At 35.8% G+C, this 27,118-nt stretch overlaps 1 protein-coding gene across 1 annotated transcript in view; it reads left to right on the plus strand.

Moving 5' to 3' along the window:
- LOC139971505 (EH domain-binding protein 1-like) overlaps window positions 1–27,118 on the plus strand; it is a 74,921-nt gene that overhangs the window by 32,502 nt on the left and 15,301 nt on the right. The window contains exons 10-18 of the mRNA XM_071978049.1: window positions 1,418–1,596; window positions 3,560–3,608; window positions 4,088–4,684; window positions 5,076–5,201; window positions 6,489–6,621; window positions 16,473–16,646; window positions 18,209–18,333; window positions 19,631–19,745; window positions 25,980–26,079. Of these exons, the coding sequence (XP_071834150.1) occupies window positions 1,418–1,596; window positions 3,560–3,608; window positions 4,088–4,684; window positions 5,076–5,201; window positions 6,489–6,621; window positions 16,473–16,646; window positions 18,209–18,333; window positions 19,631–19,745; window positions 25,980–26,079 (1,598 nt within the window). The remainder of the gene's footprint in view (window positions 1–1,417; window positions 1,597–3,559; window positions 3,609–4,087; window positions 4,685–5,075; window positions 5,202–6,488; window positions 6,622–16,472; window positions 16,647–18,208; window positions 18,334–19,630; window positions 19,746–25,979; window positions 26,080–27,118) is intronic.

The raw sequence follows: 27,118 nt of genomic DNA on the forward strand, positions 1-27,118 counted from the left end.
CCTCATGATTAATGTGTATTGTAAGGTGTGACTGAATGCTGAAAACCTGACTTGTTGTTTGGTTGTCTAACCAGAAATAAAGTCACCTTCCATCGCAGAATCAGCACTGCATTCTAAGAATTGTACTTGAAAGGTTGACAGACAAAAATGTGTATTGCATTGCATTGTAATGTATTGAATTGTAGTGTATTGTAGTGTATTGTATTGTATTACATTGTATTGTATTGCATTGTATTGTATTACATTGCATTGTATTGTATTGTAATGTACTTTATTGTATTGCATTGTACTGTATTGTACTGCATTGCATTACATTGCATTGTTTTATACTGCATTGCATTACAATGCACTGCATAGTATTGACATTGTATGACCTACATGTAGGTGAATATTTGCAAAAGGCACTCTGAAATGAAAATGCAGTTTATAGACATATGCAGTTTTGAAAACTATTTTTCCCTAGTTGACAAGAATAAACTCTTCATCACATCAAACCGGGCAGGTAGCTGCTCTGTTACTGTTGAATGTGATTTCAATCCATTGGTACTGTACGCACCAAAACATGACAATCCTGTATATGAAGTTCTCCCAGATTATAGGCAAATATGCGCGTCAAATACTTTCACTATCAAAAATCATTTTTAGCTTAGGTTATTTTAACCTTTTCTTTGTTTTTTATTCATTTCTTGATTTGTGTATGTTAACATGCTAATACTGTTTATGTTAAACAGAATGTCATCAGTGTTATGATTGAAGAATAAGAAACTGAAAATGTATATGGAAACATTTCCAATATAAACACATATATCTATTAAAGAGTATAATGCCTTTTTCTGTCATGCCTGATCTGCATGGGTGAACAAGGAGTGTCTTACTTTCATAATTGTTAATTAGAAAATTTATTGATTTTATGTAGTAGTGGAGTAGAAAGCCACCAAATGAGTCTGATCACATTGCAAGAATGAGACTAGTTTTGGATATTAAATTTCATATGGTGGATTTAATTAACACACAAAACAAGAACATTTTCACTCTCATGATCAGTTCCATAGCCTTGTACATCCTGTCACGTTTCAAATAAAACAATAAAACAACGACATATCTTTTCCAAATCAAGGACTATGGTTAACCTTAGAAGTGTTAGGTTCTATTCAGGTTAGCATGTTTCCATTTTCAACTTTACAAGTTGTCTAGGAAGTGAAAACATTCACCTTCACTAGGAATACATACTTTTTCAGATGAATGCATGTTGTGCAAGTCAGACTTTGTTCGTTAGATGTATCCAACAATTGTATTAATTTATATCTAATTCTCCTCAAAGTCCTTTTTGAAAACTTTTAAGCAACAACTGGTCCCTAAAAAAATACTCTGATTTATGATTTTTTTTTTCTCCTCCCCCCCCCTTCTTTCTATGAAGCCCCTTACAAGCGGTCCTCGAAAGAAAGCCGGCAAGAAAGCTCCCTCTCAGGATCTCTTGCAGTGGTGCAAGGAGGTAACAGATGGCTACAAAGGGGTCAAAGTCACCAATCTCACAACCTCCTGGCGGAACGGCCTCGCCTTTTGTTCCATCGTCCATCATTTCAAACCCGAGCTCATGTAAGTGTCGTTTCTTTTTAAAGGGAAGTCACATAAAAAATGAATTCAAGTTTGAAAACGGACAGACATAGACCAATGAAAATGTCGTCCCTTTTTAAAAACAGTTGCAAAATGGAATTTGGAAGTAAAATGAAAGTATGAATCAAACATATAAAAGTATGAGAAAATGTGAAAGTTTGTGAGGCAGCAGAAAAAGACAGTCAAATGAATAGAACCATGAAATAATAAAGGTTATGTTATACCAGCCAGCCAAAATGCTCTGGCAAAATTACATTACATACAAATTTAGCATCAGGACTTTTGTTTAATCTACAGAGGAGGGTGTTAAGTTAGTGTATGTTGCAACAAGGATTGTAGTTAACTAGTTTGTCAGTTACATTTAACTGGATAGATTAAATGCAAAACATAATTATTCAGTTTTTATTTTTATGCAAATCACTTTCAAAGGGGTACTCAATAGGTGACCCTTCCCTCTCATCTCCCCTCCCCCCCCTCCAAAAAAAAAAAGGAAGAAAAGAACTAATTTACCCACAATCTCGCACTCATTAGGTATTTGGACCTTTATAAAAAAGACCTTTAGCTTAAGCACTGTACTGGTCTTTCCGTCAAATTGGTTAAACTAGGTAAAAGTGAGATTTTTGTGTATATTTGTCACTATTGCTGTCTCTAACATGTGGAAATGATTGCTTGTACGCCATTTGTAAAAATTTAAATTAACTTTTAATGCATAGCCAACGACAAGCGTCTGGCATTATTTATTGTATAACTACCCATTGTAATCGAGAGTTGGCACCCCAAGAAGTGGACCGATGAATGTGTTTTTATATACACAATTTCCTAGTCGTATTTTTTCCTTCTTTGGAAAAACGAAAAAAACAACTTAAAATAAAGATTTGCCCATTGGGAAGTAAAGTTGGGCTAGGTTGCTTTCAAACCTACTTTTCATCATTCCGGAACATATCCACAAGCCTTTTAAGCAGTTTGTTAGTTCAGTCAAGATATTCAATAATGCCCAAGCCTGTTAAAGCCAATAGCTGTAAAACCTTAGACTAACAAAGTGACAGGTGTTCTTGACAAATCAAAAATGAGATTTTTAACATCCAGACATATCGCTTGGAATCATCGAAAACTTTCAAAGATCGTTGCATTGTAGAAAATGAGTTTGAATTTCAATTTGGTATCTTTGAAGGGATTTTTGCGACTTCTTTGGGGGGGGGGGGGGGAAGGAGTTATATAATATGTAGGTGTCTTTTCTACAAACATTTTGACATCATCATTGCAGTTGATGTGAAAAGATTTTGCTTCTTTTTTGCTAATTTACAAATCACATTTCCAAAGACTCACCATCACTGCAAATGAAATGTGGGGCCAAAAATATACAGACTTTGTAAATGGAACCACATATTAAGGAAATGCTGAATGAAAAATGAAATCAGAAAGTTATTGAAAAGCAGTATGAACATAATTTGTAGGACGTTTGTTCTGCTAACATCAAACTTTCCACTCAGTTGCTGTTCTGGGCATAACTGAAGCGTATCTCGCAAATCTTTGGCTACTTCAAGAACCATGTAAGGAGTTAAGAACAAGATACTTAGACAGGGTTTGTCAATAGTAGCATGGAATGTTTTGCCTGTGATCATTTCTGTTTAATGTTTTTTTTAGTGGATGAGATATTACATAGTTAAAAACAGGAGATTTGATAAAAACTTTATTTTACCTTCTTGCTAAGAACTTTTAACATTACTAAATGCTGTAAACCATGTCAGATATATACATGTCCTTTATGATGACTGAACGATTGCAGCAAAATGTCATGTTGTTATAAATTATTTCTGTTTTCAATACACATATGACTAAGTGGGATTTTTTTCAAGTTTCATCTAAGCAATTTTAAAACCATAAAGCTGATTGCTAACGGCACTTCTTCTTTTTTCTCTCCAAACTCTCTCATTTTCTGTTGCAGTGACTTTTCATCGCTTTCTCCACATGATATTAAAGGCAATAATAAAAAGGTAAGGTGTCATGTTCGAATGAGTCTGCGAATATATAAAAGTTTGCTTTTCAAATGAGACTCCTGTGTATTTCATAAAACAATATACCCTCTCCTCCATTTGCGTAATTATAGCCGGCGATGCTTTTTAAGGATATTAATTATCCTTTAATTGTTCCATCTAATTATGAAGTAGACTTTTATTTATCTGTGAGGCTGCTGGTTCATGTTGGAATGGCATTCTGGAATTCTGTGTGTTTAGGAAGTTTGTGTACAAGTTTGCAACTCAGTTTACTGTTTGTCCTGTCATTTAAAAAACAAGGAATACCAGAACATTTACCAAACCTATTCACTTGTTTACATTATAGTCACTGGTAGTTTGATTTTCTTAAAATTTCTTTCCAGTAAAACTTCTCCCATCTCTTTTTCCCCTTATTGATAGTAATTTGCTTTCTAAATGTTTTCAGTGAAACTTTCTCATGACCTTTCTAACCCATTTAGGCATTTGATGCTGCAGCAACTCTTGGTATTCCCAGATTATTGGATCCCAAAGATATGGCGATACTAGCCATGCCCGATAAACTAGCCGTCATGACGTATTTATTCCAACTGAGAGCTCACTTCACTGGACAACAGATGGAAGTGCAGACGATCGGCGACACCGAGAAAAAGAGCAGTTACATCGTCGGGAACTTCAGCTCCGACAAAACTGTCAGTGAAGCTATATTTGCTCAAGAGGCACAGGTTTTAGAGACGAACGATACCTCTCCCATGGAAGAGGCTCCATCGACCCCCTCCGCAGCAGGGACAGAACCACTAGAAAGAACTGCTATAGAAACGGAGGAGGTCGATTCCTCCACACCTGAAACGGTGGTGTCGGAAGAAGACAATGTAGGGGAGGGTAAAAGTGAAGTAGAAACTATAAACGAAAGAACTGGTGAAGAGAAAGATGTATCGATTGAGAAGGAGGAAAAGGGAGAAATCATTGTCCCAGAAACGACTGAAATAGCGGTGCAGGACGTCGGAGAGGCTCAGAAACAAGAAGCTGAAGAGAAAAAAGATGAGGCGGAGAAAAATGTCAAATTTGAAGAAATCAAGGTTTGAATGATCAATAAAATTTTGAAGTGGTGATGGTTTCGTAAAGTTAACTAGTTGGTTGGGAAGGTTAGACAGAGAAAAATGGGAAAAAATGGATATCTGAAATTGTCTAGGGGTGAAAGGAAGGTAAATATGATGAGGGTAAAATTGCATCCTTTTGGCCAACTATTGGTATCAAACTATTTCAAGTCTGTTATCAAGCAAATGGGTAGGGTTTCTCCTGGGATTTAGGGAAAAGAGTGGCAAAAGCAAGAATGGGGCGTCTGCTCATCGGTGGGGTCCAGTAGTAACTTTTATTTAAAACTTAACTAGGAATGAGATATATATTACTGTTTGAGTCTACTTGGCCTAACTTTTGAAATACTTTCATGTTTTTTTACTAATCATGTAGAGACCACTTTCAAGAAGTGAAGAATTAAAGGAACGAGCAAGAAAGTTATTAGAACAGGCCAAGAAAGAAGCAGCGACCAGACGACTAAACAGAATACAGAGCAAAACGGAGGACAGCCCAAAAGAGGTATATGACATTTGTGATTAGACATCAACAAAATAAACCCCCCCTCCCCCTCCCCCCCTCCCATAATGCCTTCCAAAGTCTTAATGTGTATATCTCTCAGAAAAAAATTCACGTCAACATAAGAAAAAAAATATCAATCTCATGTAGGGTTACTGTATAGTAGATTGTTTTGGAATTCTCTGTCACTTCTAAAAAGGCCCATAATTTTTATATTTATTTATGCTCTTTGATGGTACTTCTAAGAGAGAGAGCACATAATATTTTTGGTTCATTGGAACAGGATTTAAACCAATGAACTGATGATTATAAGTGTTGTGGTATGCCAACTAAGCTATCCAGCCCTCAGTTGGGTTGTTATCACTTTAAGCTCTACCATTTTAACCATATTATATATCATATGTGACATGCTGATGAATGTACTTGTAATGTCTTGACAAACAATGCATGCACCCATCATTGCATTTCCCAACATGGTCATAATATTTACATCATTCAATGTCAAAAGATAAATATAGTTTCCATCTTTCAAAAAAGATGGAAATCATTAGCTTTACACTTTCTAATTGAATCTCTCATTTCGAAAAAGTCATTTTGTAAAGGGACTGGAGACTTGGTTAATAATTTGAAGGCTTTGAAGGCTATTTATCCTTATTACATATCTCCCAGACTCACCTGAAATATGCAACTCCGCTGGTGATGTAAACAGAATTTTCGAGATATCGAAAGACTAAAAAAAAAATTAATAATTTGGCTAGTGCTTGGATAGTTTGATGATGGTCGGAGCATATTTTATAAATTTTCCTCAGGTGTTTGGAGATAAACTTGAGACTAATGTATTTTATAACTTGTTTTTTTTCTCTCGATATTGTTACAGATTGTTCTATAGACTTGAAACTACTGAAAATTAGTTGGTTTATTGATACACAGGTATAAAAGAAAAATACATCAGCAAATACATTCAGAAAAATTTATTTTGAAGCATACATATTTCATAATGCAGGTTATAACTTTGTAAAAAGTAAAAGTTAGTAAATTAACTCTAAGCAGGTTGAATACAAAATGCTCATGTTCTACTACAGAAGTAGTTAGAATGTTCTAGATTGTGCCTCTCTCATCCTCCACCCACCCTTTCCACACTCCCTCTCTCTCTCTCTCTTTCCAGAGAGAGAAGTAGAAATATGAAAACAAGCATATTTCCAATTTGTTTGATGTAGTTTTTTGGTAAGGTCGAGAAGGTGTTATATGTTTCATATATCCTCATTCTTTCTCCACACTTTCAATCTATAGGAAGATAAGAAAAAGGAAGATTTGAAACAGAGAGCCCAGAGGTTGATCGCTCAGGCAAGACAAGGCATCAACAAACCTGAAATTGAGGGCATCGAGGAAATGGCAGAGGCAGCCAGATCGCAGAACGTTGACGGTAAGCTTACCGAATGGTTTTCGTTTGTTGTCAAAGTATTTACCTGGCGATTCTCATCGTATAAAATATTCCCAGTCCCGTAGGAGATGATAAAATATGGAAAAAAAAAAAAAAGTTGGATAATTAGAATAACCAAGTGAGGTGACAAGATTTGAAAGTGGCAGTAAAATGCTGTTTGAGCTTGAGTGACCACTTTTGGGGGTTTTCTAGCATTATTTTAGGGCGATACTTCCGACCTGTAAGAATACCCCAAACACTTGGGGACCTGTTTTAGGAGCTTGTTATATTTTAAAAATTTGCCCATTTTAATTTCTGCTTTATAGTCCCTGGAGACCTAAGATGCATCCCATTAAAGTTCCTGTACTCCCATAAGGTTTGATTTCTCTCATTATTTGTAAAGAGGGTTTAAAGGGCTTGCAGGGGAAAAAAAGAAGTACCTCACCGTGAAATATCAGTCGTAGGGCACCTGTAAGTGCTGAAGGAGATGATCAGATGTCAGGATAGGTTTGTGTGGAATACATAATGGAATATTTTGCGTGTACTGTAAATGTTTTGTTGTTTTTTTGTGTCATGAAATCATCCTGCTGCATCTTCTTAGAATTCATTTTAGGAAGAAACAGCCTGGAACACTAGTCTACAAAATATGTGATTAAGTATATGGTCTCCGTTCTGTAAGCTTGATATAAGATTGATAGTTTGTCAGGTTTCCAGTTATGAAGGTCAGTTGGACGTTCCTATTATAGCACATGAATGGAATGATGAAAAATTTTGAACACAAAACTGCAACATTAAAAGATCCTTGGCATGCATTCAACTTCCGACGACTTTGAGTGGACATTTGTATATTTTGTGTATGATGTGGTTTAACATCCAAGCACCAATACAATTTTCTTCCCCCAGTGAATTTATTGTGGAAGTATATTTCCTTCTCTACAGAATGCAGACATGATACTTAGATTTAATAATGAAATGGAGGGTGGGGGTGGAGCCAGGGGGGAGGAGTGGAGCAGGAGGTAGGGGGGCATAGTTGGGAAAGTTGCAAGAGACGAATGGGCCATTAAAGGCTTACCATTTCGGTAAATGGGTAATTGCATGAAATCCTCCCCCAGCTGTGAGTTTTTCAATTCTGTCCAATACTTGCTGCCTGAATAGAATATTGATTTGTTTGCTGGGTATAGGTGAGCAGTGGTCCTTAGAGAGGGTTGATTTAAAGTGGCATGCCCCCTGTGAGTACTTATTGATTGTTTTCTTGGAGAAAGTTCTGATAGATGAAAAGGGGATAAAATAATGGGAGGAAGGAAGGTTATAATTGAATGGGTGAGATGGGTTTTTTTTCTTTTCTTTTTTTTGTTGGGGGGGGGGGTTTCTCAGTGAATACAGCTTCCACCATCAGAACTATTGTAAACAGGTTTCTTTTCATTCTGACAGAAAGAAACTTGACCGAAGTTGTTATTGATTTTTTCTTTCCGTTTATATTTTGTACCCTGTTATTTTGCAGAAGAAAAGAAAAAGGAGCTAATGTACAGAGATTTGTTTGAACTGATTGAATATAGAGACACAATTAGAGTCTGAGAGGAGAATTGCCCTCTTTGAATAGCTGACCCAAGTATAGAGGTTATCGTATCTATTGACAGAGAAAGTTCCTAATTAGAATTGTCTTGTTCAAGACCAGGCTTGTACTGGTTTGGGTGTTGACATCAAATAACATAGGGATGTATTATGGTGACATTCTACAGTTACAAGAGAAACAAGGTTCCTGCAAAATGAAACATGTTAATACCTTAGCCAAATTCAAGTGGAACAGGAACAGTTTTTGGCATGGGGCACGAGAGGTTTGCCAATGAAAAATCTAGAACAATACATGACATTTGTGAGACACAAAATCTTTACTAGTGGTATGATTGATGAATAACTCAAATATATAAGTTGCAGAGCTGTTGATTGTAACAACCCATACTCAACCCTGATCCATTTCACTCCCTTTCATTCAACCACATCACCTCCCATGTCAAGCCCAACATCATCCTTACACCAAACTAACTCGCCCTTTATCAATCACCCACTATATCACACTGATTTCACCCCACTTACTTGACCCCAGTACCATTGCCCCCTCCTGCTCTCACCCCAACTCCCACCCACTCCATCCTCGACCTACTCTGACTCCGATCCCCTCTTACACCCACCCACTCAAATACTGAGCCATTCAAACTGTAGGAAATCTCCCAGGAACCCATTCAGCAATGTTTCTCAATATCATGACAATAGTAGCTTTGAACAATTTATAGTGGACTCTCCCTAGCTACAGTAGTAGGTCAGATGGGAGAAGAGCAACCACCTCGAGGCAAAGTTAGTCCATGGAAGCAAATTTATACAGGACGGGGCTGTTTGGAAAGCTGATCCCAAAATAGGAGAGATTCCCTGTTAACCACTTCTTTGCTTTGGTTACATTTTCTTTGGACACTGCATTATTCTAGTTTCTAAAGGACGAAATAAAACATAGTTATGAATTATTCATTTTTACTTATATTTGTAAGGTCTAATGGGTTGAAGATACTGCAGTTGAAAGTCTGGTTTTATGTCCACCCTCCCCCCTTCCAACACTAAGATCCATCCAAACGGCAAATAGCAATGCAAATACAAAAAGAAATACAAAGAAATGAAATTACCTTAAATGTTCTCACTAAAAGAATTTAATAATCATTTCAGTATGTTAAAGCAGAAATCACCTGCTAAAGTCAATGATAAAATACAATCAGTTGAGAATCAGTTAACATTCAGATTTGATTCCTTTGTAAAAGCAGAAAGAAGAAGTGCATCGATTGTCGCAGCATTGTAATCAATTATATAAAATCACACATCTTTATCAAACAAAAAAGGAGGGCTTCTTTGACTTGCCCCAGGTTAAGGTTAATATTCAATGTCTCGTATCAAACTGTAAAAGATCCAGGGATCTCAAAATCCCTCTCATTGACTCCACAGTCATACAATCCTATTGTCAATCATCCATATCTCTCCCTTTCTCAATCGAGTCCTACGTCAGTTTGATGGTCGTAGATGGATTTGGCAGATGTAGTTGTGGCTCGCACGATTCACCTTTTGTCAGAAGACAATTACCTCTTAAACCTGAAAGGGGGTTCTGTCTTTCACTTTGAATTGTTCTATTCGGAGAGGGTACTACTTGTGACCGATATGATAGATTTATGAAACGCTTCTCCGTCCATTGTCAACAAAAGGGGGGGAAAAAGAGAGAGAGAAAGAAATCCTTAAACAATGCTAGTAATCCTACTCGGTTGACTTATTATCCTATTGTCTACTGAGTTTTAAGCTTTTCAAGTCTTCACGCTTGAGTAAACTTTCCAGACCAGTTTTAGAAAGTGATATGATTTATAGAATCGCCCGTTCCTTGAACGACAGGAGGATTCCGTTTTTTTTTTTTTGCATGGTCTTCCATGGTTAATGAAAGGATGATTGCAAATTATGAACAATTTTATGGCAAAATGAAGTTATTTTGGATCATCAGCCTTTGATTAAGACATGATAAAACTGTGTTCTAAATTAAAATCTGCCATGATTTGAGTGTTTCGAGATAAGCTAAATGGTCCCCCCACACTAACTCCATTTGACCTTTTAGCAAAGCTTGAAAAGCAACTGTTGACGTTATATATTTCTTTGGGAGTTGTTGGACTTACGTGTGGCACTTATTTAAAAACTGGATTTGAGTTTACTCTGTCAGAAACTGGTTTTATAATAGATGGTGTGGTAGAAGAAATGTTATCAGTATAATGAAGGAAAGATATTATCATAATGTAGGAAAGATATGTGCATAATGTAGGAAAGATATTAGCATAATGTAGGAAGATATTAGCATAATGTAGGAAAGATATTAGCATAATGTAGGAAAGATGTAAGCATAATGTAGGAAAGATGTAAGCATAATGTAGGAAAGATATTGTCATTTATAATGTAGGAAAGATATAAGCAAAATGTAACTGGAACTGTCGTATGTCACATTAACCTACCAAAATCACACCGGAAAAGCTTAAATTAGGCAAAAAACATCAAACAGGCAAAGAGGAGATTAAAAATTGACACAGAACATTAAATGTGTGTGATCACACACAGTTACAAAAAGGTCAGCATCATATTGTTCTCAGGGGAAAATTTATACAAAATGCTAAAAATGTTCAAATTGCTACACAAAATGAAAGTTGTAGCAGTTTTTTGTACACAGAACCAAGTTCAGAAGAGATTGTAGTCGAGAGAGCCTTGAAAACTGCTATGCCAGTGTAATGCAAATGTTTGAATGATTCAATTATTAAATCATTATTAAACAAAGTTTAAACACTAAATGATTCTACGACTCTTCTTGTTAAGTAAAGCCCTGTAGGATTTCCTCCCGTCAATCGTGGTAGGCTAGAGATCCTATCCAATGTCATTTATTGTGGTATATCATCCGTCAGGCGCGGCGGAACGGAAAAATTATTGGGGGGGCTAATGTGTGGAGACTATCTAAGCGGAGCGCCACCATCGGTTGGCGCGGAGCGTACAAGAAAATTTTGGGTTTTTTCAAACCCCCAGATGGCCGGAAACGGCACTTCCCGAGTGTTTTATGCTGCGAATACCTGGCCCTAAAATATGGGTCTCAAGTCTGCAATTTCTCAGATTGCACGTAAGGTCTGTAAAAACATTGTAATTTGTATATTCGATGGTGTTTTAAGAGAGTAGCTATTACTCGTAGTGTACTCGCAAAGACGTTTTTGAGTGTAGTAAGAGCAGTGGCGGGGCTAGGGGTATTGGTCGGGGGGGCAAGAATGGTCTGTAGGGGCGCTTTCGACACTATCTAAGCGGAGCGCCACCACAGGTTGGCGCGGAGCGTACAGAAAATTTTTGAGTAAAGATACTCCCGAGATTGCAGGAAATGACCCTTTCCGGGGCCTTGCTAATTTGCAGATAAACGGAGAAAAAATAGGTGTCGTCGCCATTTTGTCGGAAAATACACCGACAGAATATGACAAATGTCAATAGGTATATGAGAGCGCAATAAAATAGTCAAAAATCGCGAATAAGTAAAAAGTAGTGAAAAGCTGAAAAGGGCGCCAGCAGTCCATTTGAGTCCGTAAGGGGGGGGGATCCGCCCCTGACTGTATATATGGACGCTCGATCCGCCACTAAGTAAGGGGATGTTGGAGAACTGGCTGAAATGAGGCAAGTCATTGGCCTAAGACGAAGTTGTGTTACGCTTACCGGTACTCACACTCACTGCTTCCACTTTTCACGGGGCGTGAAGACGCGGTTGGGATGACAATGTGGTCTATAGCCAAGGGACGGGCCGAGGGTCCCCCAGCAATTACTAAAATTATTACACCTATAGAGTATACGTGTGCATCGGACAGATCGACAAGTATGCATTGAAAAATGGGCAGATGTACGTTTCGGAGCCTTGGTAAATATTGGGGGGGCTAATCAAGCTTTTGCCCCCTCAACTTTTTTATTGGGGGGGCTGAGCCCCCCCAAGCCCCCCCGGTTCCGCCGCCACTGTCATCCGTGGTACTATTTCACAAGGAACCACTACCAGCACTGAAAGCTTAAACATAGACCACTGCTTTAATAGATTATCGTTTTCACGCCGTAACTATGCTTAAGTAGAGCATCCTGAAAATATGTTGCAAATTGCTTAAAACTGGTGGCAATTGGTAGTTAAAAAATAGTCTGAAATTGTAGGTTCTCGTAAAATTATATTTTGGAAGCCTATGGGATAGCAGACAAATTGATCATACCCTTATACATGATATTAGTTGTGCTAATATAGAAGTTGTCCCAAAAATACCTGTCAATTTATGGAACAAGCAATAAAAACATTAAAATTTCATTTTTCAAATCAGCTGCATTAGTCTCTGGTTGTTTTCTGATCTGCAGTGTTATTTACAAGGAGATACTTTTCACAGATCAGAGTTTCAAATATATACAATTTGTTTTCCTACTCTTCTTGCGCATCAGTTTTGGGGTTACCCAAACATTTTTGCTATCTGTCATCGTGCCAGGCATCCCCCTTTCTTTTTTCCTTTTTTTTTCTTTCTTATTTTCATCCAGGTGCCTCAGTGTGAAATACAAAAGACATGATCTTAAAAGCTTTATTCCCTCCTCGATGTAATACTATTGTAACTCCTAGGTTACGTTTCTTTTTGTTTGCTGATAAACTGTGCTAGGGAACTGAAAAGAAGATTAAAGTTTTATTGAAATTAGTAGGTTGTGCTACTATTGTACTGTATGATGAGTCATCCCTTAGGAATGCGTTTGATTGCTACTCTCCCATTGTTCCTACATGTATCCCTGTGATGAGGTACAAGATGGAGCTTTCAACCCCCCTATGTTCATCCCTCTTCAATATGGTACAGATTATCCTCTCAAGAAGCTGAGAGATTGAAACTAAGCACTAAAAAAAAAAGAAGGAAAAAGAAAAAAGGCAAGGCCTTCATTCTCTTCTCACTGGCTTATTACTGGAAAGGAATTTACAGTTGGGAACATAACTCTATTAACAGAAATCTTTACAAACTCTATTCAACGTGGCTTTGTACCTCTTCCAGAGTAATCTGTTAATATTTCAAATAGTTCCTTCTTCATCTTCTTCTTTTTTGATCTCTTTACCCTAATCATACTTTTTACCCAGTTGTTCCCTCTTTAAAAACCTTAGAGGATAACACAATGCCCATGAATAGAATGGACGAAACACTGGGACACTCTAGACAATTTATAGAGATCCGTCAGAAAATCAGATTTTCAAAGATTGACGCACCTGATTCCCAAAGTTTTTTTCTCTCTTTTGCTTTTTCCTATGTCACCGATCTGATTATATCTCTTTTAAAAAAAGACAACGAAAAAGAAAAAACCTCTTTTTTTTCTCATACGAGCAATTGTTGTCACTATAAGGAGAAAGAATTTGTCTCTTCTGAAAGGAAAAATAAAAGGTTAGAAATTGAAAGATGCCTAATATCCCCGGGGCTTTTTGAGAATTGAGAGATCCAGATGCACCTTGGATGATTCTGTCCCCGTTGCGGTTGTAATGACCAGGAGCCTCAGTCTGAGCGGATAACGTCCATTTATTTTATTTTTTAATAGCGAGCAATAATTTTTCATGTTTTTGTTTTCTGTCATAATTTAATAATGAGGAGATTGTTAGTCGGGATCTTGATAGTCAGATTCCATGAGGACGGTTCAGATTCGGGAATAATTTATCAGTTTTTGTCAGTTTTCCCAAGTTTTTGGTAGTGATTTGTCATCACAAGTATTTCTGTCCCACAGGGTATGGTTGATCTTCTAAAATAAAGTGACATGCATTTTGTTTTTCTTTTACATTTTTGTGGAAAAACCACCGTTACCATGTAGCAATTGGCATTCTGTTATCATGTTTTAAAACAAAAATTCTGTCATGCATGCCAAAAATAATCTTTGTTAGATTTGAGAATTTTTAAGATTACATCTACTGGTAAGGTGGTCTTGACAGTCCTTATAAATAAAATTAGTTTTCCCCACGGCCCTTTTTGGGACATGAACATTTGAGAGTTTTGATTTGAATTCCAGCCGAGTCAAAAGTATTGTCCTGTCCTTTCATCGTTATTTTATAAATATTCAAAGATTTTGCTAAATTACAAAATTTGCTACGTTTTAGAGTTTGCGACAGAGCTGTCCATGGAAGGGTTCTGGGCCAAAGTAATACTTTGTATGCAATCTGGAGGAAACAACACCTATTAAGGGATGAAACAACATCTAAGAATAAACAACACTAAAGGATTTACCTACTCCAGTGAAATGGGATGAGAAAGTTCTAATTATGCGGCATTGTCCTTCTTTTATGTTAAAATATCAATATAAACTAGAACTATACAAAATCCCAACTTTTACATATTTCATGGTTTTCCCTCTCATGAGAAAATTTTCCCGAGTGCTCCATGGGACCACACTTTACCAACATGTGGTTTAAAGTATTAACAAAATTTCCAAATTTGTTACAAAATTTACATTTTTGCAATTTGTTGATATATAATATTTTTTAAAACTGTTAGAACATTTCCATGTTTTACAGCATTTAAAATGTGAGATAATATTCAGTTTTCAGTATTTACAATGTTTACATTATGAATAATGTTTACAGTGTTTTAGAGCATTTTTTTTCAGTTTTCACAATTATGTCCAGTTTATGATCTTTACAATGTTAAACTTTACATACGGTACTTGTAATGTCTACAGTGTTATATGATATTTTGCAATATTGACAAAATTAACACAGTATCTACTTAATTACATTTACAATATATATTTTACACCCTTCGTCTACAAAATTGTTAATTACCTGAAATCTATGCTTTCACCACTTCCTGTGCAATACCTTACCTCTTCGTGTTTGGTATCGGAGTCATTAATTTATAGAATGCGATATTCCAATTTTTTTTATTTTTTTATTTTTTTATTATGTATATAGTTTACTACATTGAGTTTGACATAATTTACAAAAGGGAATTTTTTTATTTTTATTTTTCAGTTTGAGTTTATTTCTCTTTTATCTCTTTATATCCTCATAGAGGTGTAAGAGACTGGTATAAACATAAATTTACACAAAACACAAAAAATCAAACTGATGGCATTGTTTAATATATATTACTTAAGTAAACACAGAAGGAGAAAGGGAAGGAAAGAAAGCAATTAAAGTAGAAAATCTTTCATTCATGGAAATAATTAGATGTTAACAAAACTTTGTATAAACAAGACTTTGTTGACATTTAAATCACTTTGTTTATTCATAAAATGGTGACATTTTACGCAGGTCTCGAAGCATCGTAACAACATCGTAACAATTCATAATTACCATTTGTCATTCACATAGAGCTTTCGTCTGGGGCCCTAGAAGAAACTATTCCTTATTCCGTCATTTTTATTGTTCTTCAGTATTTAATCAAAGAGTTCTTACAAACCAATCGCAAGCTAAAAATAGTTCTGTAGAATAGTTTAAGATACTGTATATATATCTCAGATGTTTTATAAATTTGTAAAATACTCCGCAATTTTTACGTTGATTATGCAGAATCCCATTATCGGTTCGTGGTCATATAATATTATGACTATCGTACGCATTCCTGGACGCATGGGACAATAAAACCATGTGACGTCCACGTCTGCATTATTTTTTGTTGTGTAATCATAAATTATTCTGGGGCGCAAAGATAGAAACGTCAGGAATGATTTGCAAGCTTGAGTTCTGTAACACATTCAAGAAGGTGGGCAATGTAAAATCAAGGTTCAGCCTTTTATTTTTGTGAAGCCTATATCAAGAGCTATTTTACTAGTTTAGAAACAAAAATTTCTTCCTTTATGTGCATATAACAGTCTTTCTGTGCTCTTACAGTTTTGTAACAAAACTTGATGTTGAACTGTGGAGTTGTTTATCAGTTAAGTCACGCTATGGTAGAGGGTGGGGGAGGGGACAGGGTTTTATTGAAATGAACGCATGACTCATCTGATGAGATTTGGAGGCTGTATCATACCCTTGCTAGTCTTCCACTGTCAGTGTGAACATTGAACAATATTCATTAAAATATTTAAATGTTTTCTAATGTCAAGTTATTCAATTTCTACAAATATTGTAAGCCTTTATGTGGATTTTTGGGTGTTTATTTATCAGTGGAAAACAACTTTCGAATTTAGTCACAAACGTTTCAAAATATTGCAGCATTGTCATGTTGTAACTGGCTGACGGTTGCAAGGTGTGCGGTATCGCGTAACGGGGGGTTCTCAAAGTATTCGAAGAAGTCAAAATGAAGACATATCTCTCTCTTCTCCTTTCCGTTGAACTCCAGAACAAGATGACGTCACATCGGACGATAACACGTTAACTCCAAGCAATTTATCTGGCGAAGTGCAGCAGGCTGGTGACACTAAGCCGACAAAGCCCAGCTTAGCCGTAACCAAAACACCATCTTTACAATCCTTCTCCGATCTGGTAAACCCTCCTGATGAAAGATTCAAAGAAGGTAAGAGAAAAGGCACAAAGTCATCGAGGTTCAACATTTGTTTCATTTAGGTACATACATGTGTGCAGAGTTAAAAATCGTACATTTCCCCCGGAAAATAATTTTCTGCTGCGAGATCCTCTATGAAATCCCTTCCACTATCATCGACTAAAACTGATGAGAGTAAAAGAAAGAGAGATAGAGAGAGAGTTTAAGAGCAGAGTAGATTAAATAAGAGAAATCTACTTATGGGGTTTATGAGCTTCTTAACTGAAATAGTAAGATCCTTAACAAGTATTAAATCCCTAAGTACATGGTCATATAGAAATTTAGCCATCAACGTAAGTTGCAGTATTTTGGCACACATATAGTTGTAGAGGTATTTAAGGGATTTTAATTTTTTAAATCGTCTTCGTAGGTAAAGTAGGATTGTGGGCTCTAAGCGTTCTGTAAATAATCAGGTTTTTCTCAGCTGTATGTATTTATAAGGGTGTATGGTGATGGGGCCAAATTCACAGTATATTCAATATCAGTGGAGAGAAGGTCGGACATATATATGTGTGTGTACCTATGTTGTCATGAGAGCACACAGGAAATTTATCCGCCAAGTTCGTGCTGAGTGACTATTTTGGAAGGTTTTCTTAATTTTGTTTCAACTGGTATGTTATTATTTTTTGATTAGTAGTGTATTACACTTAAAGAATTTATGTACAAGTAAAGAACACAGTCTCTTTAGGACGGTAAATTTGCATGTGTTAGAGGGATATATCATATAACGTTGTCTGACCAAATCTGAACTTTGACCTTTCAGGGGTGAAAATTGCAAAAGAGTATGGATGAAGGTTTAATTATTACTCATATATAAGTTATGAAACTGCTGACTTGTTAAACTAAAGAGGTAGACTAAAGAGGTATAGGGCAACAGGATGTGGGGGTGGAGGGGGGGGTGAGGTGGGTGTGGAGGGGTAGGAAAGTATTCAAGAGCAGGCAGCTATTAGTTTTGAAAGGGGCCAGGTCAGGCGATTATCCCATACGTGGAGTTCTAAAAAATGTTTTCAAAGATTTTAAAGTATAAGAATGAAATCAGTGGTTTGTATGACATCATCAGAAAAATCATTGTTGGTAATGAAATCATTTAAAAGTTTTATTAAGAAGTAGTCCAAAGGCAAAACCAGTAGAATTTCAGACAATCCCAAATATATCTGCAATTATGGTAACTTCCTCTGATATCATTATGGCGAATAAGTGCATATTTCTTTATGAAGCAGCTTGGAGTGTCTTGAGTTTTGGCGGTGCTTAGTTTTTTTTATTTCCTAATTCCAAATGACATGATATTGCTTTTTTTTTTTGGCTTAGCAATTTGCATTCTACATGTGATTGATACCACATGGTGAAAACTTGTCTTGGCAACAAAATGTCACCACATTGAAGTAGAGAAACTTTCTTTGACATTTTTCGTTCACTGAAACCTTCATTTGCTGATACTAAAAAAGGAGGTAGGGTGTCTTAAATTTGATGAAATTAAAGTTTGTTCTGAATACTACTGTACCTGGTATATTTCCCCTGTTTACCATCTTCATCAGGGAAAGCCGATGGCCTGGGTGCTCCTTCGGATTTGGGGGTTTCCCCCACGCCCAAAGAAGCAGAACAGAAAGAAATTGAGATTGTGGATGCTCATCCGGAGATAAAGGAAATCCTTAATAATGAGGTTTGTCAACAATTTAATCTTTGTGCCATCACATGGCTTTCCTCTTTGGCAGAGATTATCTTACTCTTTAAGACCAAAATGTTAGAAACTCTCCTGTGAACCTATTAAACTTCATATAATTTTTTTTCTGATAAATAACTTCTAAATTATATTATATGATCCAGGACTTAGTTAGTATATAAGAAACTATTTAAGAAACAGTCACATTTATATTTATTTATTTCCACTGCACATGAACAACTGAGAAATACATATTTTAACACATGTACAACATATATATGGGTGATGCAGCACAGCTGGTCACCCATACTTCATTTTCTCTGGTGGCAGAAGTGTTAGCTGAATTTTATTCAATTTTGTTCAAGTCTTTTGTAGCTGATGAAAGCCAGCATCTCTACTGTATAAAAACTCCCGACTTAGCTCTTAAACCAGTCAGGGCTTTTAAGTGCAACCCTGAAGCGGTTAGACTTTACTACCTTTTGCACCCGTAACAGTAATTTACATATCGCCAGAACCTCTACCCGCTCAGCTATAGCGTCTTTAACATATTCGGCCTGCCGTGCTAAGATTCATGTCCATAGTCCCGTGTTTCTTACTGGTTGCCTAGGTAACAAAGATTTGTCATTTTGATTTAAAATGTTGTGAAAGTAGTCAAATTTGTTCACAATCATGTTCATTATTCAGCTATGGAATCCGGAAGCAATTCGCATTTGAGTCAATTTGCATATTCACTATAGTATGGCATTACAGTTCTAACCATTCCATGTGTAGTTATTCATCTCACTACCCGAGAATATTTTTATATCACTTTCTGTCGCAAAATTTACACAATTTGATCAAATTACTGCATTTCTATCGCTGAACCCTGGAAATGTTGCATACAAAGTGATTCTAGATACTTGGATGACTACTCACAAATTTTGAGGGCAAATAGGGGGCCATACAAAAAAGTTTTTCATTTAAGAATGATTTCTTGATGAATAAATAGCCTGTATATAGGTAAATTCGAGAAAAGAGCATATACTCTGGGTATATTGTACAACAGAAGAACTCACAATACTTTGAAAAGAAACTGTTAAACAATAATGTGTTAATTTAAACTCTGATTTCTTGATAAATATATATAGTTTGCATACAGGCAAACTTGAGAGAAGGACAATAAAGACAACTTTCTTTAGCAGATCTTGAAGCAAGGAAAGACAGAGGAGGAAACTCTTTAGTGGCCTATATTTATGGTATACGTCCAAAATTATTTTGCGATTTTATTCACATTTTACTTATCTTTTTTTAATTTCAGGAGGAGACGAGCGACTATATTCTAGGAGAATACGCAGCGCTAGAGAGGGAGGAAGGCCAAATCGACAACAGGGCGGGATTTGTTGAAAAAGAATTACGAAAAGTCATGGAAAAAGGTAATATATTGTTCATTTCATTCTTTTCTCCCCACCTCAAACGTAAAACATATAGTATGAAAAGTGGCCCATATTATTTTGGATGACAGGGCTGTGATGTATATCAGACAGTTACAAATGGTAACATATTTACGCAGTGCCTTCTCTCCATACCCCATGATCTTCCCCTCCCGCCCTCCCCCCTTCCCTCTCCCAAACACCTTTCATTCTTGTCCTGCTCAACTTGTTGGAGAATCCAAATTAAAGTTATTGTTAAATAGGGGTTAAAATAAAGATAACATGGCAATTGGATACACTGTATAATTCATATAAATCTCCCTACATATGTTCGTTTTATTCTTTCTCAACAAGTAATATTACTAATTTCTTTTCATCAGCATCTTCATTTATTTTTATGTGTGTGTTCGGAAATGGATTCCCAGTTGGAATTGTTGAGACACTCAATTGTTACATGTTTACACTCTTTCAAAAAACGTTGTAAACACACAACCAAAATTGTATTGTAGTTTGCTGGTGTGAATTGTGACCAAAACTCTGGGAAGGGGAAGAGAGATTGGTTGGGGGTGGGGGCTGGGGGGTTGTTGGCAGCCTGTATAAATGCAATAAACTGACATAATTTGTTGAAATACCTTATTGTTAAATATGCAGAAATAAGTCTCCTGGTTTGAAGTTTTGTCAATTACTTATTTTAGTTGGAACAGTATGAGACCCTCAGCATCCAAATAATTTGAGATTTACTGAATTTGATCCAAAATAATTGAAGACAAGAAATCTTAAAGCCGTTTGTCACATAGGTTTGATTTGATTAGAGCATCTCGTTGTTTTCATATGTGGTAAATAAAGAACACAAAAACTGAGAGGGAAGTTAAAAACAATATCTTAATGAGCACAGAAATTAAAATTTGGCTGGCATAGGACTCAAACAAGTGTTTTCAGATTACCAGACATGCTATAATGATCAGTCCTGCATCCATTGCAAATCCTATTAACCGTTCATTTGCTTAAAAAAAAACAGTCAGAAGTGAGTATCGCAGGAAGTTAATTATGCATGGCTTCACCAATAAAATGCTTTTTTCACTGATTGATGTCAGTGATCACAGCTATAGTCTTTTCTTAATATGTTTCCTATTCTCTGTGCACAGTGAGGGAAATGTAGCTGCAATTGTTTCATTTGACTTTAAATTTTATTTATAATTTTTTTTTTTTTTTTAAATTGAAAGAAATGGTTTTACAACATGTCTAGTTTTGTAACCACGATGGCATCTCAATTTGATGGAAATATTTAAAGATTGAATAAATAAATAAAATTAATGAATTCATCATTCAATGAATGAATTAATATATTTTTGAAAGTGCTGTTGCTTCCAACTGTTTAGTTGAACCGGTTCTGTAGATGAACTCATCTTGAGTGAAAAAGCTACACAATCTTATCGTCTTCCCAAATGATCTGTTTGTGATAACGGAAAGTGTAAAGAGCAACTTTCTACGAAAGCCCACATTTTGCTTTACTGCCTTCCACTGTGTTAAAGTGCATTTTACAAAACCCTCGTTCCAAACATTACTGCCACCTCCCCTTCCTCCCCAATCCCCCCCCCCCCATTCCTTGGGATTATACCAAATGCTCTTCAGTTTGTTGGAGGTAAAAAAATCAGTGATTCGAAGATGAAAGTTTAGCTTAGATATTATTTTTCCAATCTTTCCTTCAAATTTGGAAAACAAACCTTGTCAGTTGGTCAGCTTTCTTTGACTTCTTCTTTGACTGAGCGAGACTCAGGACCCCAATAAACCTTAATTTGGTACTAAATAAATTATAAACTTTTGTTTGCTTCAGTGGATACTTTTGTCCAAACCACGTTTTTGACACAGCCTCACCATTCTTAACCATAGCTACAGTTACCTCTGAGTAACACTGTTTTCTCAGCCTAGGCTACTTACTGTAGTTCCATGACAAACCTCGGACTGAAAAAAAAGGTTGTTGTTATGATGGCGGGCGGGTGTGGGACAACTACCAGCTGACTGCGCCATTTCAAGGTATAAGGAAAACTTGATACTTACGTTGTAAGCAACAGTGTACTAAATTAGTTGATTGAAAAACAAATGACTGAATCTATTAATAAATGTGACATTTAATTAATTAATCTCTGCTTCTGCCAGAATTTGGAAACCCTTGCAAACCAGGCTTCTGGGAAATTCATCGTACTGGCAGGAATTTACTTTGCCAACAAATGTTAATATAAATATAAATAAGAGAAACCAGCCGAGAGGTGTGAAAAAAGGAAAAATTAAATAGCATCACGGGCGTTTTTGACATTTCCTTTTCATTGTAAATTACCCTCTTGTCTCAGGAGTGCTCGGCTATCCCCTTCTTCATGAAAAATTGAGGGAAATTGTCCATATTATTAAACATGTTTGCAGGAACTTCTGCAAGGTTCTTTAGTCCTGGACATTACAATGGGCAATTTTTTTCATGTAAATGCAGAGTCAGATGTTTGTATTAGATTGTCATGTTCATCTGATTCACCCCACCAGATATGTTGGAAAACCACGGCAAAAGAAACGTTTTCGTTATTTTGCTAAGCAACCACGCACACTTAAATCCTATGCAGATAACACGTGTCTAGCCCTGCAGTAGCTTAATTTGCATAAGGAAGTAATGCAGAGTGTTTTGATTTTTAATTTGTCATTAAGTACCTCTTAAGGCTTATTGGCAGATGTGTGAGAGTATTCTTGATTAAAAACAAGTGCTCCCCCCGTAGCAGTCGCATTTTTCACTTCCATCAAATTTAGCGCCAAGTTGAACTTGATTTACAATGCCATGTTCAAATTGAATGAACTCACGTGAATTAAGAGAATTGTTTTAAGTTTTTTGGATTGCTCCCCTCTGCCTCCCCTTCCTCCCTCCCAACCCCCCCCTTCCCCACCTACGAGCATTTAGTAGTATGGAATCAGTTATTTCACCAGCACCGTAGACTATGTCAGTTGGAATTTTGGTATGCTTCTATGTACCCATTCTTTTTTTTTATCTTTCTAGTCATTGCTAAATTATTTTCATTCTTTTTTCACTCTGTCATTTGAGTTCACCCTCAATGTGTGTGTACTGTTACGTCTCCCCCGAAATGTAATTCCTAAAAAGTGCTTAAAAGTAAATTTTTGACAATATTAGCAATTCTGCTTGGATTTAATCTTGATTGATTGAAGTCCTTGAGCTCTGTAAGAAGCTTACCGGCATTCAATCCCTCCGATCTTCTTCATCATTAGGCAAAAAAAAACGCAAAAGAGTTTTATCTCTCAACTTTTTCCTCTTTTTTGGGGGGGAACTTATCAAAGTCCTTTTTATAGGAGATTGCAACGAGTTAAATAAAAAAAAAATAGGTGAAAATGGAACTGTGATAGACTTTAACACTATCAATCATTTAACGAAGACTCTTTGCTGTTTACTCCGATCGAACAAGAGTATCATGTGCGAGAATCTTAAGATTAACATCGTTATGAAGTTTAAAATTAAGCAAAAATAAAGAGAGAGAGAGAAAGAAAAAAGACAGAGAACAAGATTAAGATGATATATGGGAAAATTGGGGAGGAGTAAAATATTTGTTTAAGTGAGATATTTAAAAGCTATTTTGAATAATGGACAGCAAATATGCAATCGATAAATTTATAAACTAGTAAAGCAGACAAGTTTTTGAAGGAAATATAAATATTGTATTAATGGTGGATTATTTAGACGGTTGCAGGGCGAAAAAGATATCACGGAAAGGAAAAGCAAAAGAAAAATGTATGTCATTACATAAGTAATTTAACACTCTTACAAAGTTGAAGTCATCAATTTTTTATTTTTTCCTTATATTTCTTGACTTTTACAGAACTCATGTATTTGTTTCTTAAGCCCTGATTTTGAATAAGGTGGAGGTTTTTTCCTTTCTTTTAGTTAATCTGGACGACAATGAAAATAGTAAAAATAAATGCAGAAAAAAGTAAAAGAGGGTATTTGTTGTTATAAATTTATAGTCTACAATACAACTTAGAAAGATTTAAGGCACACTCATTGAAAGGGGATCAACATTTAACATCTTTTACCTACTTTTGTGAATTTAAGTAATCTGGTCGTAACAATTGCATCGATTTATGTGTCAAGAACGCGAGTGGAAATAAAGTGAAAGAAGCTTATGAAATAACAAAAGAGGTTTATTTAGGATCTTATCTCCCAGTTATGTTCAGGATCACTTTTTTTTTGGGGGGGGGGGAAGATTCACAATAGTATAAGTAACCATGACATTGTGGATAAATTTCTGTAGAGGGCTTAGTGTAATGATCTTGACTTTTGGTCGAGATAGACTCATTTTCCAGCCACTTTCTCTGACAGCAACCCTTGTACACTTCAACAGATCTTCCTGAAAGGGAATGAACATAATTTTCTAGCAAAATTCCTTCCAGAAAATCAAAAGTATTTTGGTCAATGAGATCCTATGCATTATTATATAGGTAGCTTTTGGTTTTTCTTTTCATTTAACACAAAAGCCATAAAAGAACTAGCAAAGTTTTATGTATTTCCTGTCAAACCAATCTTTGCCCTACATACAATAACCTCCCTCACCCCAGCAGAAGAATCCACTTTGTGACATCAGCGTAGTCAAATGCTATTAGAGGGAACTTCAGTGATATAGTTACGATCAAAGAGGAGGGAGGGAGGGGTGGGGGAAGAGAGATAAAGGGGTGGGGGGTTCTATCAATTATGCAAATTCAAGGGTTTCCTTTTTGTCTTCAAAATATAATGCTATGAGCCATAAACAGGGCTTGAAAATGTCAGATAATAATATGATTTTTTTTTCGATTTAAAATATAATATAAATGAGAATTTGTAGCCTTTCTTTTTATAAGAAGCCATTTTGCATTTATCTGTTTGTGGATGGTCTCATCTTCTGCCAGCACAATTGTGAATTGCTGAAATGGAGAGCTCTGTGCCAAGTCATTGCTAACATTCACCTTTGAACTCTTGATCCTTCTTGTTTGGTTCTTGCATATATTGGTTGTTGTTAATATTCACATGGTAAACATTCTTTTTTACACTTAACTGCTTGGTGGTAAATTTATACTCAGAAGGAATCATCCAGTTATCTTCAAAGTTTCATTTTTGGCATTAGATTTTCATCTTGGACAAAATTATTGTTTCTAGGTGGGGTGTTCTTAACTTGGAGATTTAACCATGATCATTGAAATATAGGAGGCTGGAGCACCAAAACACTCAGATGCCATCAAAAATACCCATCCCTCCATGTAAATGTTCAGTGCCAGTAAACTGCCCCTTCATGTAAACATTACTGTCATATTCTCGGATTTCCTGAATATAAATATAGTTACCTAAAAGTACAGGTCAAAATCAAATCTAAGACTTTCTTTGATGGAATGAAAAAAGGGTGGTTAAAAAAAACAACAAAAAAAACAGCCTGAATAGGATTCTCTTGATCTCTGGGAGGAAAACCCCAACAACATTACCCATAAAATAAAAAACCTGTACTGGAAAATGATTAAAGGATAATCTGAATGATGCTTAATTAATATTGTCATATAAATATGATAAGCATGCTTGTCATAGTTGTAGCAGATTAGCAAAGAGGGATGATCCAATTTGTCTTGTTCCATTTTTCAATGTTTGATATATATTATATACAATCATATATCACCCAAGCAAGTGTAAGAATACCTAGGTCAAAAGGTGAGGTCAAAGGTGAGGCCAAAAAATGAGGTCTAAAGGTGAGCAGGTGGCAAAATATATATTTCAGTTAATGTCCTTATAAGGCACTTGATGGAGTTAGGCTGTGGGGGGGGGGAAGTATGTTATTGTGGTGAGCAGAATTTCACAACCTGAAATAATTAAGGCTATGTATGTAATTCATACTAAACATGAATTGGCTCAGGAACCTGGTTGTTCATATCAATTAGCAAATGGCCAAAACGTAGAAAATCCTCAGTCTAAAATAATTTCTCTCTTTTTTTTATTATATATAACACTTTTTTGTAAAGGACTCTGTTGCAAGATGTCCACCATTCAAGAATCTCTCCAACGTTAATATCCCGCCACCTGTTTTACAATCACCGTTCCAAAAATGTCCAATCTCGGACGAATCTTCTCCCCTCCTAAAATGCATATTTTGCTCTTGATTTTATTTTTTCCTGAATTCTCTGTTGATGATTCAGTCTTGAATTTTCATTTTTATGGTCTTGTTTTGGTCGTAGATCCAGGGTCTGATTCGGAGGTTCATCTGATGCAGGAATGGTTTGAGCTGGTCAACAAAAAGAACGCCTTGATCAGACGACAGGAGCAACTTAACGTCATGTGAGTAGATATCAGATGGTTTCCTCATTTCATTGTCCGTGGGATGCCAACGGAACAGCTGGTTTTGCATTCAGGGGTAAATTATGTATATTACGGATTTCAGATCAGAGCTATAGCAAGTATAGTTCTTCAAACAAATAGATTGCCTAAAATTATTTACAATTATTTTAATTTTTTTTTTTTTCTTAATAAAGGATATATTTTAAATGATTCCATTATTAGACATAAAGACAAAATCTGTTCTTAACGTTGAAATTGGAAGTGACAAACACGTAGTTAATATATGTGAGTCGTTTCCCATTGTATGTGTGTGATTGGGGGGGGGGTGGGAGGGTCGGTAGGGAAGGGGAAGCAAACATATTATTGATTTCTTTGTATAGAACAGTATAAAAAGTTTCCAAAACCAACTCTTAAGCTAGGGAATAATTTTACCTGGTATTGCATAATGCAGTGGTATACAGGTAGGCAATTAAATTTAAATATTGTAAGATATATCATATTGCAATCTGTAAATTTGAAGAGTTTTGTCTGGCCCATCTTCTAGTAGCCTCCTAGCATGTGAGAATGTGTCATATGATTCTGTGCTAAGATGAAGTGTTGTTATTGGAATCGATGCTAAGATGGAAATCAGGTCAATGCACCCCATTGCAGTTCTATTGTGATAAATACATATTACTTTCTAGTAATACTTTGTTTTTATTTTCGTTCTTTGTAATTTGTGTGGTGAGGAGATGGCCAAAAAAAATGATCTTCTTTAATAAATGTGTTATTTATTTTTAAATAATAAAATATATATAAAAAGAGCTTTTGAATTATTTTGACAGGAATCTTACATTCCAGTGGTAAAAATAAATATTGAAACACCAAAAGATTTAACATATATTAATATGTACAGTATGTTAATATAAAAAAAAAACTATCATAAAGTTGATACAAACAGTATAGCAATCAAACTTTAATTCAGTAATCGATAAAAGTCTTAACAATCTAACAGCTTCTATTTGATAGTGTATGTACATGATATTGATATGCTACATGT

This window comes from Apostichopus japonicus, chromosome 8 (assembly GCF_037975245.1).
Source record: "Apostichopus japonicus isolate 1M-3 chromosome 8, ASM3797524v1, whole genome shotgun sequence".
In the NCBI taxonomy this organism is placed as follows: domain Eukaryota; kingdom Metazoa; phylum Echinodermata; class Holothuroidea; order Aspidochirotida; family Stichopodidae; genus Apostichopus; species Apostichopus japonicus.